The sequence below is a fragment of the Lutjanus erythropterus genome, chromosome 8, assembly GCF_056507025.1.
Source record: "Lutjanus erythropterus isolate fLutEry1 chromosome 8, fLutEry1.hap2, whole genome shotgun sequence".
In the NCBI taxonomy this organism is placed as follows: domain Eukaryota; kingdom Metazoa; phylum Chordata; class Actinopteri; order Lutjaniformes; family Lutjanidae; genus Lutjanus; species Lutjanus erythropterus.
Genome location: NC_139324.1, coordinates 28,485,542 through 28,506,171, shown reverse-complemented (window position 1 = coordinate 28,506,171; position 20,630 = coordinate 28,485,542). Strand labels below are relative to the sequence as shown.

Here is a 20,630-nt window from a genome sequence, read left to right as displayed (position 1 = left end):
TGAAAATGTAAAAGTATAAAGTACTTTAAAATCACACAAGTACATGTAGCTGAGTAAATTTACTTATTTTTCATCATTGACAGATCTACAAAACATACAATTATTTGTTAACAATAAATAAAAGCCAATAGTTAGAATTTATAAACCCTTTATAAAGGATGACTTATTGGAAAGTGATACCCAGCTGGTGTACTTCAGTTCTTATCTTGTCACAGGGCTCTGTTGTACTTTGTTTTGTCCTGATATATTTTCTCTTTTTTTTATACCCGGCTTGTCATCCTGTTTGAGTTTAGATTTGTAGTTTATTTCCCACCCTCCTCACTGGAATTTTCCTTTGTACGGTGCACTGAAAAGAGCTCAGGTGATTTCCGCATGAGTGACTCTGGGAGGAGAGCGGTCAAAGTTCCCGGTCCAAAGTCAACAAACCGCCACAGTCTTAAGATGAAGGATCCTATCAGCACCTGCTCTGTGAGTATTTCTTTGAGAAAATCCACTTCGGTGTTTACTTTCGAAATGCACCAGAGTAGAAAATGAGGTTTTGCTGTGATTTGTACTGTTGCGGACAGATCTCGCTGCTATCACGACTAACTGTGTGTCAGTTTGAACTCAGGCCGTAGATCTCATGGAGCCTTTTATTCTGTCTTTCAGTATAACCAACTCTATCAAGATGTGAAACGACTTTCAAAAAATGGGGAGTACTTCTGCAAAGAACTTATGGCTGTTTTTCAGCAAAGGTAGCTTCAATACACAGTTATGACCCTCAGACTGAATTACAATGACAGGAGTTATTGTTTGACTCAGTTATTGCCTCTTGCTGCAACCTGTTCCTGTTTTAGGGCTGAGCTGGAGCTCACGTACGCTAAAGGACTACAAAAACTAGCGGGCAAACTCATCCGGGCGTCCAAAGGAATGTCAACCAAGTAAGAGACACTGAATTTTTTATTGGCTTTATTGACTGTTTTGTGTTTAACATGACCTCCTCCTGCGGACTAACTGCCAGGTGGTGCACAGAAATAGTGGTACCATGGGAAATAACGTGTGCAAAGCAAGTTAGATGTGATCAAAACATAGGCAGGTGCCGCGCCAATTAGCCCACAGCTCTGACCTTTCCATGCCGGCTCCCCCACTCAGTTCCACCTACAGCGCCTGGTGTCATGTGTCAGATGAGATGTACTCGAGAGCAGACGCCCACAGGTAGTTTCACTTCATAGTTCACTTCATAACTGCGCATGTCCACACATTAAACCAGTGCAAGAGAGATTTGGAGTCAAATATGACGTGTTGTTTTCATTTCAGATCACTGGGAAACGCTTTTCAGCAAGAAGCAATTCTGGAAATCCGACAGGTCTTAGACGAACATAATAAGAGGAAGAGACCTGTATGATATGATTCCTCATTTTTCTTCAGTATGTCTGGCTGTTCCAGTTTCAGTTCATAGCCCGTCTCTAACCTTTCCTGTGCTTTAACAGCTCGACAGTGCCGTTGAAAGATCTGGGAAACTTGTTACTGTTAACTGGAGTGAACAACTCAAGGTAAAGAATCGTCTTTCAAAATAAGTTTTAAATATTACAGAGATAAGAATCATCAGAGGCAAGTGCAACAGCAGCTCCCAAAAAAGCTGGAACGTTGTGTAAAAACATAAATAAAAACAAAAAGCAGTGCAAAGGTACAAACTCTTTCAAGGCTAAGAAGCCATGTTGCTGTAACACATGCTGTAACCAAGAATGTGTCTCGGTGTTGTCTTGCTCACATAAGCAGGGACGTCCCTGGATGGCAGCATGTGTTGCCCCAAAACCTGTATGTACCTTTCAACATTAATGGAAGCTTCACTGATTTGTGATTTGTGATTTTGTTACCCACGATGCCATGCACACTAACACACCCCCCCTACCATCACAGATGCTGGCATTTGAAGTTAGTGCTGGTAACAATCTGGATGGTCTGTTTCCTCTTGAGCCTAGAGGACATGAGCACAAGTTTTCCAAAGTGTTCCTGAGCCCATGTCGTGTCCTTTATGTGGGTTTTTAATTCAGGGCTCCCTGAGGGGTCAGAGGTCACAGACATTCAGTGTTGGGTTTTCGATCTTGCGCCTTTCACGCAGAGATTTCTTTGGATTCTCTGAATCTTTTAATAATATTGTGGATTGTAGAATCTCTTGGTAAACCTCGCCTTTTCCATGCTTGTGAACAACTGATGCTCCATTAATACCCCATCATAATACTATCATCTGTTACCAATTAAGCCGATTACCTGTCAGATGTTTTAAACAGGTGTTTTTTGAGCATTCCACAACTTTGTCAGTCTTTTGTTGCCCCGTTCCAACTTTTTTGAAAAGTGTTCAGAATGATTGTATTTACTAAATTTTTATCAGGTTCATCAGTTTGAACATTAAACGTCTTGTCTTTGTACTGTATTCAGTCAAATACAAGTCAAAAATAATTTGCAAATTGTTGAAATCTGTTTTTAATTACATGCATACACAATGTCCCAACTTTTTTTCAAATTTGGGGATATTTTTGGTTTGTAGATGCTGACATGAAGTCTGTGTGACTGTTAGCTGTCATGTTATGACAGACTTTATAGCAAAGACCTTACAGCAGATACAGTATAATGTATCATAGACACCTGCATAATGTATTACAATGTATGCATCATGAATTATTAATATAATCTTGCAGCATTTCGATGTGTTAGGATCACGATAAATTCAAAGATTATTTAACAATAGTTTGTGACCAGTCTATCATTTTATGAGGTTAAAGGTTTGGTAATCATCTTGGTATTGTTGGGAAGGTGTTAAGTTTTAGTGACATAAGGTACTAATGTCATACAAAGCGGGTAGACTGATCATGAGAGACTGTGATTTTAGGGAGTACACTGCAAGAAATACACTGTGTTTTAAGTTAAAAAAAGGTGATGTCCGGGCTGCCTTAATTTTTTAAATTCTCTTGTAAAACAGATAAAGAAGAAATTGGTTGGACTAACAAGAGAGCATGAAGCTTTGTTCAACTTTGTTGAAAACAACAGACAAATTTGCACAGAAAAAGAAAAACAAAAGGTAAAGTATATGGCTTCCAGCGCTATTAGTTCTGTATTTTTGTACCAGTTTTTAATTTTACTCACAGTCATGTAGTCTGTAGTCTCAATAAACATAAGCACCGATGCCTCCTCATGTTTATTGTGTTCACAGATTTTGACCAAATTGACAAAGACAACTAAAGACATTGTCTCTGTTTTTATTTTATTGTTTCAGGTTTTTTTCAGTTTTAGTTTTTAGTTTAGTTTTAGTTAACTATAATAACCCTGATAGCTACCAAACTACATATGTTTCCATCATCTGTGAGTGGATACTAGCTGGAAAAGGTGCCAGCGTCGTCACTAAAGATTTAATTTCCCCCATGTCATCGACTACAGATGTTGAACCGGCTGACCAAGTCAGCAGAGATGCAGACGCGGGTGGATGAGGAGTACTTTAAAATCAACATGGAGGGTCATCAGATGAGACTCAAGTTGGAAAACACACTGAAAAACTGCTACCAGGTGAGGAAAAATGCCCTGCTACTTCTCATAGCTGTTCCTCTTATCCAGAGTGGCTTTTTGTGGGTGAACAGGCAGGTTCAGTGTCTTGCTCAAGAACTCCTCATTTAGGACAAGAGCTGAACCAGAGAGCTTTTAGATGCAGAAAATCCTCTGTAAGCACCAGGTCAGTCTACTCTGTTTGGAGCACCAAAATTACCAACAGTCCACTCAGTATCCTGCAACGTCTTTCATGCTGTATTCACTGAGATGATCATTTTTTTTTATTATTCCATTAATTAAATATAGCAGGTAAATATCAGCCAAAACAATGTCTGATTTTAGAGATTATGCCAAAGCATTTAATTTATTCATTTATTTATTTGGGCAAAATGTTGCAAAAACAAAGTATGTTTGTATTTGTTAATGTATTTTACTAGAAAATACAAATGACCATTTGAAGAGTCAGATTTGTTCTTTGTTTTTGTTATAATAGTGATGTCAGTTAGATAAGGTTAGGTCAGACATATGTAAGGGATAATGGTCATTATGGTGAAATAAATCCTGACAGTGTGGTGCAGGACAGGGTTTATTTTGCCATAATCACCTGCTCACTATACATTCTTGCATTTAAATGGATATTTATTTAAAAAAATCAATAATTTGATGCACAATTCTAATTTTAAAACAATTGTATTGACTTTGAACAAATATATTGCTCATCCTGAGGCTATGATCAGAAGTGCGCACATAACAATGGTCTCTTATACAGAGCAACAGTCTGTTAATTATAGCTACACTCTTTAATTCATAGCGACAGTCTGTTGCTCTTTATACATAGCAACAGTCTGTTATACATAACAATGGTCTGGTATTTATAGTAACGGTCTGTTGTACATAGCAATGGTCTGTTATGCAATGATCAATTATCTTATGTATATCAGCCATCAGAAGTAGGTAATTACTGGTCACCAGTATCGTCAAAAATAATCCACACCATGCATCCCTAGTTAGGATCAGGGACCAAGATTAGCATCAGCCACTAGCCAAAGCTGGTGGCAAGTAGATTTACATCACTCACTAGCCAAAATGGCAGATAAAATTCACTAGCCATTTGGCTGGTAAACAAATAACTTAATTTTGGACCCTGGTTAGAGATTGAATATGCTTCACAGAAAGCATCACAGCACTACTCTCTGCTTTTTCAGATCATACAGGAGCTGGAGAAACAGCGCATTGAAGTCCTGTGCAATATTTTGAACAGATACAACCTCCACACGTCCAGCTTTGAGCAGACACTCAAACACGTAAGACATCCTGACTTGCTACCTGCTTCTAAGTATCCATCAAATCCCTGGATATTACAAATCAATAATACACTTCTGGCGCTTTCAGGGCCAAAGACAGATAGAACAGGCAGTCCAAAGGGTGGACATGGATAAAGACATACAAACCCTGGTGGAGGAAAACAGCATCACAGCCGAAGAGAACACGGCTGAGTTTCTGATGGCTGATTATTTTGTAAGTCTGCGTGTTTTTGCTCTGAGAATCAGGAGAGAAACTTGTCTGCAGGCCACAGACTTATTCAGTGACTCACCCATTCAAAGACATACCCAGTCATCTCTGCAGGGGGTGTCTTTTAACTAGGAGTCTGCAGGCTGCAGATATGAAGATGTATTTCTCAGTAACTGACAGGGCCTGACATGAAGGGTGTTTTATTTTTAGTGTGCTCTGATGTAAATGTACAGTTTTCTTTTAACATCTTGTGTTATAAATTTTAAATTATGTCAGGTTGTACTCGGAAATATGATAGTAATCCTGAAGCGGTTTATCTTATTTTAGGTTACTGTCAATAGTGAGAATAGCTTGTTTGTAAAATTTCAGGGAAATCCTCACTTTGAATATTATTTTATTATTATCATTATTATTATTATTTATTTTTGGCACATTCAGATCTGCAGCACAGATGACCTTGTAACTCTGGCACATATTTTAACCAAACTTATCACAGTTATTGATGTAATTTAATAAACATGTTATCTGTGCTGCATCAGGAGGAGGACAGCAAATCACTGATGGACAAAGACCGAAGAAAAGAGGCCATCAAACTGAAACTCCAGCGTTTGGAAGACAGCATTACAAAAACAAAGAAAGACCGTGAAGGTGAGTTCAGTACATTATCCATGAAATAATGCATTTAAATTACACAATATGATGTGGTGAAGAGAGGACTTTTGTTTTTTTCAGTTTGACTCAGTGCCTGATTATCCACAGTGTTACATTTGGTCATTAATTTTGTTTCTAAGTCATCTTCGACCTTCTTGTCGCAGGCGTTGAAAAACTGATGAAATCGTACTCTGAAAATCCATCTTTTTCAAACCAGAAGAACCTCGAGGAAACTGAACAGCAGCTCGATGAGGTAAACAACGTACAGTGTGTGTAGAGAGGGCAGATGGATAGAGGTGTGTACAGATGGATGTTTACTTTAAACACATCATAAATTAGATTTGCTGAAGTGTTCCTCTTGTCGCCTGTAGACTTCTCTAAAACTGGATCTCCTCGAGGCCACTCGCTACAAACTCTCTGTGTCGCTGTCTGAACTAGAGGGGACACCCAGGTCCTTTCACCGATTCAGAGACAGCATTGTGAAGTGGAAAGACAAGGTAAGACTACATGTACCATCCTCAGGACATGAGGGATGTTTCTACTGGTTAATGGTACATTTCTAATTATTTAATTGGTCTGAATGCCCAAAACTTAACTCAAGGGAAATGTCTTACCCAGTTTGACTCCCAAAACATTTTGGGAATGTTTGGTTTTGGTTTTGGAAATGCAACAGGTTTTTCTGATGTGATATTAACGTTAGTTTTACTTCCCCGAACATTTCTCCCAAACATTCCTTATTTTCTGATGTAAAACTGGCGTTGGTAGGGTTCCACACAGTTCTGGGAAGGTCATTTGAATGTTCCGGGAAGATTAATTGGATGTTTCTCTTTAATCTTCCCCAGATGGCAAGTTTTTCCTACATAAAACTAAAGTTATTGTTACGCTCCCAGACCACGCTGGTTAACTGAATGATGTAGAAAGTTTAGTTGTTCTCTCCTAAGTCCAAAAAAATTTCTCCCAAGGGAGACAATAAAGGCTCATCCTATCTTTTCCTAGTTGAATGTTTCTCCTTAACATTCTGTAGATTTAAAAAAAAAAAAAACAGCATTTTTTTTTTTTCTACGGAAAACTAATATGATTATGATCCAGAACATTTTAGTTAAGCTTGTTGAATGTTCCTTGAACTCTTCTCCTTAACCTCCCTTACATGTTAAAATGTCACATTTTTCTGGTATAAAAACAACACAGTTAAATTCCCAGACTGTTCTTTGGATTTTAATTGGATGTTCCAGGATGGTAACTGAATAGTTTCCTTTAATGTCACCCAGATGTTAAAATGGCAAGTTTTCTTTTTACTACATTAAAGCAATAGTTCGCCCAAAACTGAAATTTCACTCAGTATCTACTCACCCCTGTCCTGATGTGAGGATGGGGGAAGATCTCCCGGAGCTTCAGTGGAAAACAGCGTTGCAGCCAAATCCAGTACAACTGAAGTGAACGGTGACCAGTTTTAAAATGTAAAAAAAAGAACACAAAAAACCCACAAAATGTCTCCATACTGCTCCTGTGATGTAATCCAAGTGTCCGTAAGCTGCGACATTAAAATTTGACCCAAAAAAGACGCCATTTACGCCATGTTTTTAGCCCAAATATCAACTGTAGCCTCTCAGACCTGATCCGCGTGCACACGCCTGAAGCAGGTACAAAAGCTGCAGCAAATAAATTATGTTCCTCTATGTCGAAGTCCATTTTCTTCTTTGTTGAATGTTTGCGAAGTCAATTCTGCGCGTAACAAGTCGCTATCTCTGAGCAGACCTCTCTCCGTCGCCTCCAGGTAGCATGTAAACACAGGTGTGAAGGTATCGCGAGATCTCGTGTGTCTCGTTTAGCGCCGCTTGTGCGAGAGCTTAAGGCGTGCAAACGCAGATCAGGTCTGAGAGGCTACAGTTGATATTTGGGCTAAAATCTAACATTACATTTCCAGAATATTCTGGAAGGGTTAGTTAAATGTTCTAGGAAGGTTACTTGAACATTTCCACCTAACGTTCCCTCGTTAAATCTATGTTAAATCCAATAACCCTAAATGTTAATGTTAAAATGGAAAGTTTATCTTACTTAAAACTAACATTATGGGTTTTTTTTTTCCAGATGCTGGGAAGGTTAGTTGCATGTTACAGGAAGGTTATTGAACATTTCCCTTTCAAATTCCCTAGATGTTAAAATAGAAAGTTTGCCTCGCATAAAACTAACATTCAGAACATTCTGAGGTTCGTTATATATTTCAGGAGGGTATTTTTAAAGTAACATATAAATTGAAAAGGTAACAATAAACAGATCTCTTCAACATATGCCAGACATCTCTGTGAAGCATTAAAAGTAGAGCCACTGGAACCACAGACTGGATTTACTGAACAGATGGTGTCAGAAGAATATTTTTTGACTTCCCCTGGATTAAAAAAGGAATCTGAAGTATCAGCTCATTAAAAAAAAAAAAACATACTTTTATTTGACATTATTTTGTGTGGTTGTGGTTATAATTTCTCAATTAATGAACAGCTGTGAGGTCTCAGACATTTATGGGACAGTGTTTTGCCAGCTTTTTTGTAAACATTGACACCAGCTGTCATGTTTCAAATGTGCTGCTGAATTAATTTTAAACTGAATGTCATCAGATACTAATTAGTAATTACAAAAACTTGATATTTTCCTATGTGTAAGAAACAGTGATCCTCAGCTTGTCGGTGTTCAGTCCCTTGTTTGTGTTTCAGTAAGTTTGGTCGATCTTGATTTCACATTAGAAGTGCTTGAAGTGGCAGAAGTTGGATGGTGTCTAATAGTTTAGTAAAATGAATTTTATTTATATAGCTAAAAACCATAAATTTACCCTAGATGCTTAGACCCTCAGTTTGTATAAAGAAAATTAACAAAATGCTTTTTTAAAAGTAACTTGAAGCTTTCGATTTTGACTTCCCACCTTGTTAATTTTAAAGGGATGGGTCACCCAAAAAAGAAAATTCAGTCATTTTTACTCACCCTCATGCTAATTAAAGGTCAGATTTAGTCTTTTTAAGCCACAAAACACAGCTGGAGTTTAACAGGAAAACAGCGTTGCGGAATCAAAATGCCTCCATACTGCTCATCTAGTGTAATCCAAGTCTCCTACAGCCCGACATGTCGAGTTGATTAGAAAGACGTCATTTGCAACATGTTTTTAGCCTAAGTGAACGGCATGCTGGGGCTTTAGGAGACTTGGATTACACCAGACGAGCAGTTTTACGTATGGTGCTTTTTCCCTGTTAAACTCCAGTATCGTTTTGTGGACTAAAAAATTCAACCTGACCTTCCATCAGCATGAGGGTGAGTAGATAATAACTGAGGAGGTGTTTTCTAGTGGCGTCCAGGGACCAACAGGGGACCTCAGCAAAAGGAGTAGTAACTTTCATCACATTTTTTGGAAGTTGGAAACCTCTCAAACAGGGTCTTGGAGATGAAAAAGTTTAGAAACCCCTCGGCTGTGAAACCCGGCCTTATAATAGCATTTTTTTTAAACCAAATCTTAATTTCTGAGCCACTCCACAATCTCCCCACATGTAGTTATGAATCACTGTTAAAGAACAAAGCATAACAATCTCACTTTTCTGTCTAAGGACTGTGAGCACAGCGTTGTTCAACTGACCCGTCCAGTCAAACTCAGGAGGACCCCGTTCAGATCCCGACAGTCCCTGAGGGCTTCCATCATTTACAAAGGCCCTGTTCAGTTTGTGACCCAACAGTCTGCAGAGGCTTTACCAAGTCCCACCGACCAAGTCGCCTCCACAGCTGCGACGCATGAAACCGAGGCTGTGGCAGAGCGTGGCAGCACGGTTAATGGAGCCCTGCCTCACACTGACGATGACGGTCAAATAACAGCAGAGTTGTGCAGTATAGGACAATGCAAGGCCCTGTACAGCTTCACGTCTGAACAGGAGGATGAACTGACTTTGACAGAAGGTAAGTGCAGATTATCTAAAACTGTAAAGATTTAGAACTAATCTGTTGAAAAAAAAAAAATACTGGATTCTTGTTTCACAGGAGATCTTCTAGACATTTATGCAAAGGAGGAGAATGGTTGGTGGTTCGGTGAACTTAACGGGAGGAAAGGCCATTTCCCATCAACCTACGTTGAGGAGCTGCCTGTGCTGGGACAAGTCAAATCCTCTGACGCCTGATGGACTCAACTCATGAAAATCTCACCCTGAATCAAACAGATTAACTTCTGTGGTGCCAAACATTTAATTGGAAGCTTCTTACTAACTAAAAACAAATTTTGTTACTGACTGATGATATTCATTGTTTCAAAATACTTCATATAAAACAAAAGTATTCAATTTAATAATACATATTCCTCTTCTGCCAGTTGAAATTATGATTTTTGTCACTGCTCTTCCTAGAGTTATTTTAATTCAATTTTAATATAATTCTGATATGATTGTGCTGAGTTTGAGAGTTTTTATTCCAATTTTTTTTTTCATTATTTAAGCCAAATTGTACAGAGGAGTGTTAAAGGCCAGGTGTAGAGGGGAAAAAATAAGGGGGAAGATTTTTTTTTTTGGCATTTTGAGAGTAAAGTCAGAATGCAGAGAATAAAATCCAAATACCATTTTAAGGACAGTATTTCAACTAGAGCTGCAATGATTAAGCAATTCGTTGTTCACTATTAAATTAATCATGAACTATTTTGATACTTGAATTCTCTGATTACAGCTTCTTAAATGTGAACATTTTGGGGTTTTTTTAAACACAATCAAATTATTGAAAATATTACAAAAAAGAGAAAATAATCATTAGTTGGAGCCCTAATTTCAACTTTATTCTTGAAATGCAAAATAAAAAATAAAAATCCTCCTCTCATTTCTCATAGATCTGGCCCTAATACTTTTCCATAACAATGTGTACAGAATACAGACAAACTCAAGTACAGTGAGTATTTAAGAAATATGTATTTTAATCATTAACTTTGATTAGTAAAAATGGAGCACTGGATAATAAAATTATAAACATATCCCCACCCAAGTCCCAAACTGAGTAATGATATAAGAAAATAAATGAAAACTGTTTACATCATCAGTGTATGTTTACTTATTTTATTTATCTTTCCTTTTAAAGAGCAGCACCTGCAGTAAATTAAAGAATATTTCAGGATTTAGAGACACAAAAGTCTGTCACCATTTCCACCAGAACACCTGTTCTGTCAAGGCTGAAACTCCAGGGTTTGAAACGATGCCAAATACGCAGTAAACTGTAACAGCAGGACCACACTCAGAAATAATGAGACAGGACACTAGCATACAATTAACACCAGTGTTTATGTAGTGAGACGTCCAGATTGTTTAATACAGTTTTTTTTTATTCACTGCCCACAGAAGAGTATTTTAAATCCATATATCCATTAGTCTTGAGAAGGCAGGCGATGTTTTGTTTACAGACCCGTACAGTAGATACAGACTGACAGCTGTGCTCCTTGCTGACATTAGTCCACATTACAGCAAGAATTTCACTGCACGTTTTCTTTCCATCCTCCGTTCCTTCCGATCTCAGCGTCGTGCCTGAGAGATAAACTCCTTCCTGACGTTTGCCAGGAACGCTGGTAAGTTGTTGGTCTCCTGAAGTCGGCTCTCCAAGACTGGCAAACACTCAAGCACGGGGTCACTGGACACAACTGTAGAAACAGAACACTTACATTACAGAAGCTATTTGCAGTGGTTGTTACAGAATAAGGCTGGTGATACTTAATATTTTTATTACTGTAAATAAATCCCATGAAAAGACTAAAACCAGCGGTGAATCAGTCTGTCTCTCACTACTATTTGACCCTCCTACCCTGTCTGTAGCACTCACCCCCAAGCACATTAGTTCCTACAAGTGATGCACAGATGGATTCATCCACATGTGCTCTAAAATCATCCACCCAAACATATTATCTTCCACAATTTAGAGACCCGCACATCTACTCTTCCCTGTAGGCTTTTTAAAATTATGTCAAGCAGTTCAAGGCGATTTCTTTATTCTGTGTGGTACTCATGTATGACTGATTAACTTTAATTGTTAGAGGCGACTTTCAGTAATTCCAGGCACGTAGTAATGTCAGTGCAGCATAAACTGCAGTTATTGACTTGACAGGACAGGGGAAATTGGATTAAACTTTTAGTGTCTGAAACAATTTTTCAGGAGGACGGCTGAACTGTGTGTGTGGCCTGTTGGACAGGTACAATAACACAGAACATGAATTGACATTAGATCCAAACTGATCCTGTCAGCATGACAGGTGATTTAAACAATGAATTAAGTAAGGCTGCTGTCTCATGTGTAAATGCGCACTCAGACACAACCCATTTCCACCCTTTGTATTAACATTTTTTTTTCCCTTTATGTTGTTTTGGACTACAATTGTGTTGCAGCCATTACAAATGTTTGACTTATTTGTTTATTTTTTGCTGTTCTTTTTGATTAGAGTAAAATCCCCTGATATACAGTACATGTGCAATACTTACTCTGGTATGCTCCGTCTTCTTTAATCCCCATTGTCACAATGTAGGCACTGTCCTCTTTTGAAGGGTTGATATTCCGGAAAACAAACTGCAGCTTTTCACCTTTACAAGGACAACAAACAGATTCTGTAAAACCCTAAAGTCATGTTTACTTCAACTGAAGACAGACTCAGGGATTTACTTCAGACAAGTTACAAATACTGTTGTGTGAAGAAGTTATGGCTGGTTTGTAACTGTTTTCTCCTTTTTCCTTCAAAGTCTGGTGTATCCAGCTGTCCTGTGCTTAATAACCCCTGGCTGGTGTACTTCCACTATTGACCTGATGTGAAACGCCTGCTACATTTTATTAACTTTCCATTGGTAAAACATCAATTTCTCATGAAACCACTTGCTTTTTTGTTGGATTTGGAGTCTTCAGTTGGGATACAACATATGACTAAACTGTTAATTATTTCTACACCTGTGATTGTGTTTTGCTTGGAAGTTATAAGCAACTAGACTGAGAACCCACGAGCTTCAGGCAAGAGGAACACCCAGACATAAGACCTTCTGAGCTGTACAAAATTACGATTCCCAAAATTTCCATATCAGTTGCTATTAATGTGTAAAAAAACGTGACCGATAATACAAACAAAAAAACTCAGGAAAGATACTTAATACTGAAATGTACATGCTTGCGTTTGGCTCACCTTTCACCAATTGTGTTTTGCCGAAGATTGTTCGTATCTCCATCCCCAAATGATCCTGGAAGACTAGTCTGGCTTTCTGAAGATTCTTCAGTCTGTCTTTGTTTGCTTTATGCTGCGACTCAATTGCTGAAAAAAATAAGTGCAGGGGTCAGTTACTAAACGAAGCATATGCTACATGTACAAATAATGCTCTGCGATCTAAAACATTCATTTAATTTTCAATATCAACTTACTTTCTTTTCTCTTGACTTGTTCTTCTTTGAGTTTCTCAATCTTCTGGATAATGTCGTCTTTCTGCATCTCCTTCTGCTCAATCTCAGATATCACTCCAGAAATGGCATGCCGCTTCTCTTTCAATGATGCATTTTTGTGTTCCAAGTCTGGGGGAACAAACATTGCATCGGTCCCAGTACACTTTCACAGAAAAAAAAAATATCCTCACACACATGAAAAGTGCTGGAACAAAAATACAGATGGCGTGGGGCCAAGACCAATAACTTTGATTGATCTTGTAAACATACAAATGTATAAACTCACCTCTTTTGAGTGTATGTATCGTCTCAAACAGCATTTCATCATCTTTACATTTCTTTGAACATGCATCTGTGCCAAGAGAGAGAGAAAAAAAAGCCAAGTCTCATATTAATTAAAACAGCTGTATAAGAACAACACTACTCGTCCTCATCCCTGTCATACATATTTATTTACAGTGTCATAGAATGCTTGAAAAGCACTGCCCATTTCAAGTTAAATTGGAAATCAAGACACAGCTCACATTGAAACTGTAAGACTTAGGCAACATTTATATATAAATAGTATTCTAGTAAGGACTACAGCCCCTGTGTACCTGTGAATAACAGTTTCAGGGGTTGAAAAAAATGCTCTGAAGCACAGCCTCTTGTGGCTTAAGAACTATCTGCAAGAGGGCCATGTTAATTTAAAAGCTTTTAACCTAACAATGCTTCACAATACAGCTGTTCACATTTTCAGTTGTCATAGCCTCATTAATTGTTAGTTTTTTGTATGGATGAAAACCCAAAGCTCAATCTGTTTGCCATTCTCCAAATCTCAAGAATCCACAACTAAAGGGTTTAAGAAGCAGCTAAAGAGGCTTGTGAAGACAGGCCAGAGAAACAAATCAGTTTAATAGGTTAATAGTAATAATACAAATAATCATAAGTTTATTGTGTTTATCATTATTTTGTGCTATAAATAGGGCAAGAGCTTCATAACAAGCAGACAATAAAAACAGTTTCCAAGCAAATAAAAAAAAGCTAAAAGCAAATGGACAGTCAATGAAATCAAATAAAGCTAATAAAGCCAGCAAAAAGGGACTGTCATTGAAAATCAAAGCAATCGCATCAAATAAAACCAGCAAAGGACAGTCAGTAAAATCATAGAAAATAAGAAATAAAAAAAGACAGTCAATGAAAATCAAGTAAAGTCTGGAAAGGATCAAAAATAGTATAACAACATAATAAGCGTCAAGAAGAGATTTAAAAGAAGTCACTGATTCTGCTGACCTCATTTCCTCAGGCAGTTTGTTCCATAACTTTGGTGCAAACATTGTTCACTAAATGTATTTTCATATAGACCCCAGGAAAAGTAGTTATTGCCAAGGCAGCAACTGATGGAAGATCCCAATTAACATTAAACAAAATGTCAAACATACCAAGTGCAGACTTCACAAACTGTCTGTGGGACTGGCACAGCTCTGAAGTGGCATCAATTATCTCCCCATATGATTTAAGCTGATTGTTGTGGAGCTCCTCCATTGCATTGGTGAACCTGGCACTCATGCCTGGGTCAGTTATGGACATCATGCTGTTCAGGTGTCAGACAATCTGTGATAGAAACAACAGACAGACAGTTCCTTCATCACATGCACTTAAAAGAGCATCATTCATCTCACACTGCCTAGCAGTTTTTAAAAACATATTTTATACCGCTTATGTGTTTTTGACTTAAGATTGTAGCTGCTCATCATCCCCAGGGGTGGAAGCAGCTAAGGTGACAAAATGTGGTGTTGTGTCATTGCTGGGTAATACAGACAAAATCAAATATCACAATATTTTAGACCAAATACCTCAGTGTGGATATTGTGATAATACTGTAGAGATGATTATTGGTGCTTTCACAAAATATTAACCTAATACGATTTTGTGATAAATAATCATCTGTAATGTTGATATAAAGACTAAGTGGGTAAAGGCAAACAATAGCACAGATATAACCATATACTGTTTTGTAATGCAGCCTTAAAAATCAGGAAAAGGCAAAAATGAGATCATAGCACGATATAACAATGTCTAAAATATATTACGATATCTATTCTCATATCATGATACAATATATTATCAATATATTTCCCAGCCCTAGGATGACATCATAACAGCAACTGAGACGCAATGTCAACAGATACAACTGTCCATCCATCCAAACGGGCTACGTCTATTCAGTGATAAAGACGGTTGACGGCTCAGAAAATAGTCTAGTAATGAACCCTGAGTTGGGCTTGTTTTGTCACTCTTCCATAAACATCAACAGCTTCAACTTCCATGACAAGCGAGTTAACTTCCTGACAAGCGTTAAGGTCACCAGAGTGGTTGTAGTGACAGAAAACAACGATATCACAATTACTGAGGCAAGTCAATGTTAATTATGTAATATATGACAAAGTATAAACTTTGAAAAAATCTTTGTGATTATGTTAGATTAAAAAATTATTTTATTGATATATGATCATATGATCAGTCCATAGTAACGGTCTGTTCTTCATAGCAACCGTCTGCTATACAGAAATAACAGACATTAGACTGCTGTAATTGACCAATCAGAGTCAAGTATTTAACAAAGCCATGTAATAACGTCAGTTAAGACTAGAACAGCACCAACAGCGCACTGTACAAACTCCCAGTCACATCCGTACTTATCCGTACTTCACGTTACTTCGTTACGTTCGAAATGACGCTGTGATTAAGTATAACGTACTGTCACGTTCCAGTTGACGATTAACGTTAACGTACGGGGCTGATAAGCTAGTCCTCGTGGAACATTACTAAACAACCGTTAATGAGTAAACAGTGGATGTCGTCAATATAATCTTATACGACTGACTGCATAAACAGGTTAACGCTAACGTTAGCTGGAAACATTAGCGGTTCGATAGCTAGTAGCGTATCCACAACTCGCGTAAGTTACGTAAGAAGATTAAAACAGCTGACTCCTAGGTATATATCGATTAGCTACCTGCTTAATTTAAAGTTAATACTCACATTTTTTATAATGTGCGGCCACTGATTAGCGCTTCTTGATTCACGTCTGCTACTGAACGAGTCGTTACTTTCAAAAATCCGCGGTCTGTGTACAAGAGGCGTGGCTCTTTTTAACAGAGAACCCCAGACCCGCTAAGGATCTCGCGAGAGTGATTATTTTAACCTGGACCATTATCTTTGCCTCACCCTAACTAAGCGCGTTTTGCCCATAAACCTGCCCAGATCTTATTCACAGCCCTCTCACCTTGTAAAACATAATTTTTTTGGGCAATGTGGACAATGAACAAGCGGAGTACAAATCTCGCGAGAGGTTCGCAAATCCATGGTTCCTTCTAGACACGACCATGAGGCGGGGACTGAACACCGGAAATAACGTGTGTATTTATTTTTCTTCCGCTTACAAATAGCTAAATATGCGTTTTTACAACTCAGAAGTGTTGTATTTACTATTACGTCACTTGGACAGTACATATTGTTACAATTTATGCTGTTATTTCATACTAAACGTTAAAGCCTTGAGCTTTTATGTATGTTATTGTGATTATGCCACCTGCTGGTGAATCTGAGGAGGTTCAAGTGGGCCCAAACTACCAACGTTCAGTTCAAAACATTGCTGAACAAAACCCTATTATTACCAATTCTGTATGTGGAGGCGCTGTTAAAAAAGACTTCTGTGGTTTTAAAATGCAAAGAAAACATGGTAATGATAGATCCACTGGATGTAAACCTAACTGTGGATGCCAGATGGACTGTGTTTTTTTGGGAAGCCCATTTTGTTGCCATGTTCACTGAGAATGAGAATATTAATGAGGCTGAAGAGATCCAGGGGGTTACATGGGTCACCGTCTCTTTCAGTGTGTACAATGGCTAATATGTAACAACGGTGAAAGCAATGGTCTGTAAAACATCTGATGGCGACGCAGTCAGGGTGTAAACAGTTTTTGTAACATCTCTTAAAATGCTGAGCTCTCATGACTTGGGAACACATTATTTTATTCCTTGTGGGTTCAATGTGAAGGGCCTGCAGTTGTTGCCATGGCTCCTTTTAATGATACATGATGCCAGGTTGAGATATATAAAGCTATCTTAGGCGAGGAAAGGGTTCATGGTGCTTTGACTGTTGCTTAAGAAACATCCCTTGCGCTCAGACCCACAGGCAGGATGGATTTTGTCTACAGCAGCGGGGTGCTGGTTATACAGCACCTCCAGAACAACTACAGCGAATACCACGACTTCCTCAACTTCATGTCAACTGTGGGGGACCCTCGTAATATTTTCTCTGTTTATTTCCCCCTGTGGTTCCACCTCAGTCACATCGTGGGCACCAAGATGATATGGGTAGCTGTTATTGGAGACTGGCTCAATCTTATTTTCAAATGGTAAACCAAATCCGAGGTTAATAATGCAATATTTTTAGAATTTTTTTGTGTATTTATTGACTGAAATCTGATGATCGTTTTTCAGGATTCTGTTTGGACAGCGACCGTACTGGTGGGTGCATGAAACTCACGTCTACCACAATGATTCATTCCCACATTTGGAGCAATTTCACATCACATGTGAAACAGGACCAGGTTAGCATGTTTATTTTAGCTAAAGCCATTAACATTATCTAGCACTGTCAGACAATTGTGTTTATGTTTCTCTACACAGGAAGTCCATCTGGTCATGCCATGGGCTCATCCTGTGTGTGGTATGTGATGATCACCTCTGCTCTCAGCTTCACCAGGCCTTCCTCCACCGTCACCTCTGTGCCGAGTTTTCAAAGGTGGGAAGTTGTTTTGTATCATACTTTTATCAGGATCAGTGGTTTCTTTGTTACTGGTTGTACCTAAATATTTTCTTCCTTGCAGGTTTGGTCTTCTGAAGTCTTGTCTGTGGTTGGCTTTTTGGGTCATTCAGATAAGCGTCTGCATTTCAAGGGTTTTTATTGCAACACACTTCCCTCATCAAGTTATACTCGGCCTTTTAGCTGGTGAGTTTATTCTTCCTGAACTAATGCTAAGTTACATACACTGTAAAAAAAAAAACAAAATCATAGAAGAAGTTAGTCGAATAAACTAATTATTTGTCATTGACTTAACATAAATGTATATATTATTTGTTTAAGTTAATCAAACTTAAAGTTTCTGGTATTTTCAGGAAACTCCAAAGCAAGTTAAATTCTTTTATATAGTACATTTCATAAACAAATGTAACCCAGAGTGCTTAAAAGTGTGCACAGGCACAAACCTGGAAAGAACAACACAAGATAAATGTATTAGAAAGATATTAGACATATGTTAAAAATATTTGGACCATGTCAACACAGAATAACCATGTAGAGATTGTCGCTTTCCGCAATTAATGGGTGACATGTGGGTGACGTGCGCTTGACTGGCAGGTGGAAGTATTATATATATATATATTACAAGTTACTACAAGAGATTATATTAGATTATAACATAATCTGTGAACTATTTTAGAGTTTAAATTGAAAGTTCTTTCTTGAATTATAAAGCCCTCTGTAAAAAAAAAAATAGTTTTTTCTTAGTATCATGCTAATTTAAATGAATTTGAAACTTTTCAAGAACTCGTTACAAAGTTAACTCAGCTTGATCTTTTCACATTCAGTCAACTCAAAACTTTAAGAGAGTCCAGACCTTAACCTTTTTAAGTTAAAAGATTTTTTTTTTTTTTTTAGGCTGGGATGTCTACATGACTGTGAGTCAAATTTTCTTGTGTGTGTTTGCATTTTAATACCTCCTCTGAACTTCTTCAATCTTGGTCCTGACAAATACCCCCCATAAATAAAGAATACTACATAATAAAGAAAACTAATAATGAAACTAAGAAAAAACTAAGTTAAACTATAACTACACATTTTAAAACAAACAAACAAAAAAGTAAACAAGCAAACACGCTTGAGAAACTAAACTGAATTGGAAACAAAACTTAATAATAATAATTAATAATTTTGTATTAATGTTTCTAGTCAAATAGACTTGATACTAATTCAGTTGTACTCAAGAAAACGTGTTCAGTAAGCTTAAGATAATATGTTAAACCAACAACTGTTCATCACACCGATGAACATTACCAACAAATTTGATTTCTGTTAACATTTACTCAGTTTGAGGAGCCAGTTTTTCAAACTGAGTATGATTTATCATTCTGTTTTTTCTTCAATGTGTAGGTATGCTGGTTGCTGAGGCGTTTGATCACATCCCGTCAGTCTACAATGCAAGTTTGAAAGTGTACCTCCAGATCAACATTTTTCTTTTCTCTTTTGCCATCGGCTTTTATTTGGTCCTCAAATCGACAGACATCGATCCTTTGTGGTCGGTCGCCAAAGCCAAGAAGTGGTGCGCTAACCCAGACTGGATCCATCTTGACACCACACCATTTGCCGGTCTGGTGAGAAACCTGGGAGCCTTGTTTGGTCTGGGCCTGGCGGTGAACTCCCAGATGTTCATTCAGAGCTGTAAGGGAAAGAACGGCTACAAAACCAGATTTAAACTCATGTGTGTGACGGCGACTCTCACGTCCCTGCAGCTGTATGACTTTATCAAAATACCAACTCACACTGAAGTTCTGTTTTACGTTTTATCATTTTGTAAGAGTGCTTCGGTTCCTCTTGGTGTGGTTGCTGTTATTCCCTACTGTGTTCATATGCTGATCGGACATGAGGACAGGAAGCTGGCGTAGATTACTTTTTAAGACTGCAATGAGACACTTTTTGATTACAATTAAAAGTATATTAAATAGGTTGGGTCCTGTCCAAGGTCATTATAGATAATATAGTTTGATGATGCCAACAACGATAATTAGGAGGATATTTAGGAGATAATGTCAACAACACACAGATGAAAGCTGGAATAGCTTTTAAGACAAAGGCACAAATAATTTGATCTCTTTTTCAGTTCAGTTTCTTATAAAAATCACTTTCACTGGTAAACGAAATGAGCAGAGGAGCACAACTGCTGTATTTTTCTCTTTACTCAAGTTCAAGTTCAAGGCATTCAAGCATTCAAAGGCTTTACTGTCATGTGCAGAAATAAACTCAATAACAATGCAATGAGATTCTTAGCTGACTATGTCTCTACCTGGTGCCGTCAATTATTCTATTAACAAATGTACTAAGAAAACCTTTTTTTTAACAAATAAAAAAAAAGAGAACAAGAAGGAAAGAAAATAAGAAACAAGAAGATGACGACTGGGGTGGACAAGACAATATAAAACAGTATGTGCAATGTAAAAACAGTATAAGAGTCTGTGCAAAAGACAAACAGTGTGCATGTTATTGAGTGTTCAGTGGAGCAAGGGATCTGTGCAAAATGACAAAGATGGTGTGCAAAAGAAATATTGTCCAGTGGGTGCAAATTTTCATCAACTAAGCCATACTAGAAAAGAATAATGCCAACGGCAGCAATTGGAGGCACTGGTGCGTATCTTTATTGACACTCAGACGTCTGTGAGTGAATTTGCTTACACTAAGTGTTGTGTTTATATCGTGATACTTATTCTGAACTTATTCA

At 37.8% G+C, this 20,630-nt stretch overlaps 3 protein-coding genes across 4 annotated transcripts; 2 read left to right on the top strand and 1 right to left on the bottom strand.

Annotated features, from left to right (window-relative positions):
* Positions 1-345: 345 nt before the first annotated feature.
* nostrin (nitric oxide synthase trafficking) lies at positions 346-10,728 on the top strand. 2 transcript variants are annotated; one of them, XM_084725189.1, is made up of 15 exons: positions 346-468; positions 649-734; positions 837-920; positions 1,132-1,194; positions 1,297-1,378; positions 1,470-1,532; positions 2,960-3,058; positions 3,415-3,540; positions 4,725-4,823; positions 4,912-5,037; positions 5,571-5,679; positions 5,847-5,935; positions 6,054-6,179; positions 9,270-9,612; positions 9,694-10,728. In XM_084725189.1, exons 1-15 carry the CDS (start codon positions 373-375, stop codon positions 9,828-9,830), a joined length of 1,728 nt encoding a protein of 575 aa, XP_084581315.1. In that variant the 5' UTR covers positions 346-372; the 3' UTR covers positions 9,831-10,728. The 2 variants fall into 2 exon arrangements, with proteins under 2 accessions (XP_084581315.1, XP_084581316.1); XM_084725190.1 differs by lacking the exons at positions 4,725-4,823; positions 4,912-5,037.
* Positions 10,729-10,948: 220 nt separating this feature from the next.
* Positions 10,949-16,253, bottom strand: spc25 (SPC25 component of NDC80 kinetochore complex). The gene is made up of 7 exons (XM_084725191.1): positions 16,114-16,253; positions 14,511-14,682; positions 13,376-13,441; positions 13,072-13,218; positions 12,839-12,964; positions 12,153-12,251; positions 10,949-11,320 (listed from the first exon to the last, which is right to left on the bottom strand). Exons 2-7 carry the CDS (start codon positions 14,659-14,661, stop codon positions 11,196-11,198), a joined length of 714 nt encoding a protein of 237 aa, XP_084581317.1. The 5' UTR covers positions 14,662-14,682; positions 16,114-16,253; the 3' UTR covers positions 10,949-11,195.
* Positions 16,254-16,888: 635 nt separating this feature from the next.
* LOC146323006 (glucose-6-phosphatase 2-like) lies at positions 16,889-20,004 on the top strand. The gene is made up of 5 exons (XM_084724088.1): positions 16,889-17,492; positions 17,578-17,687; positions 17,767-17,881; positions 17,967-18,088; positions 19,289-20,004. The coding sequence occupies exons 1-5, from the start codon at positions 17,275-17,277 to the stop codon at positions 19,798-19,800; spliced, it is 1,077 nt and encodes a 358-aa protein (XP_084580214.1). The 5' UTR covers positions 16,889-17,274; the 3' UTR covers positions 19,801-20,004.
* The last annotated feature ends 626 nt before the right edge of the window (positions 20,005-20,630 follow it).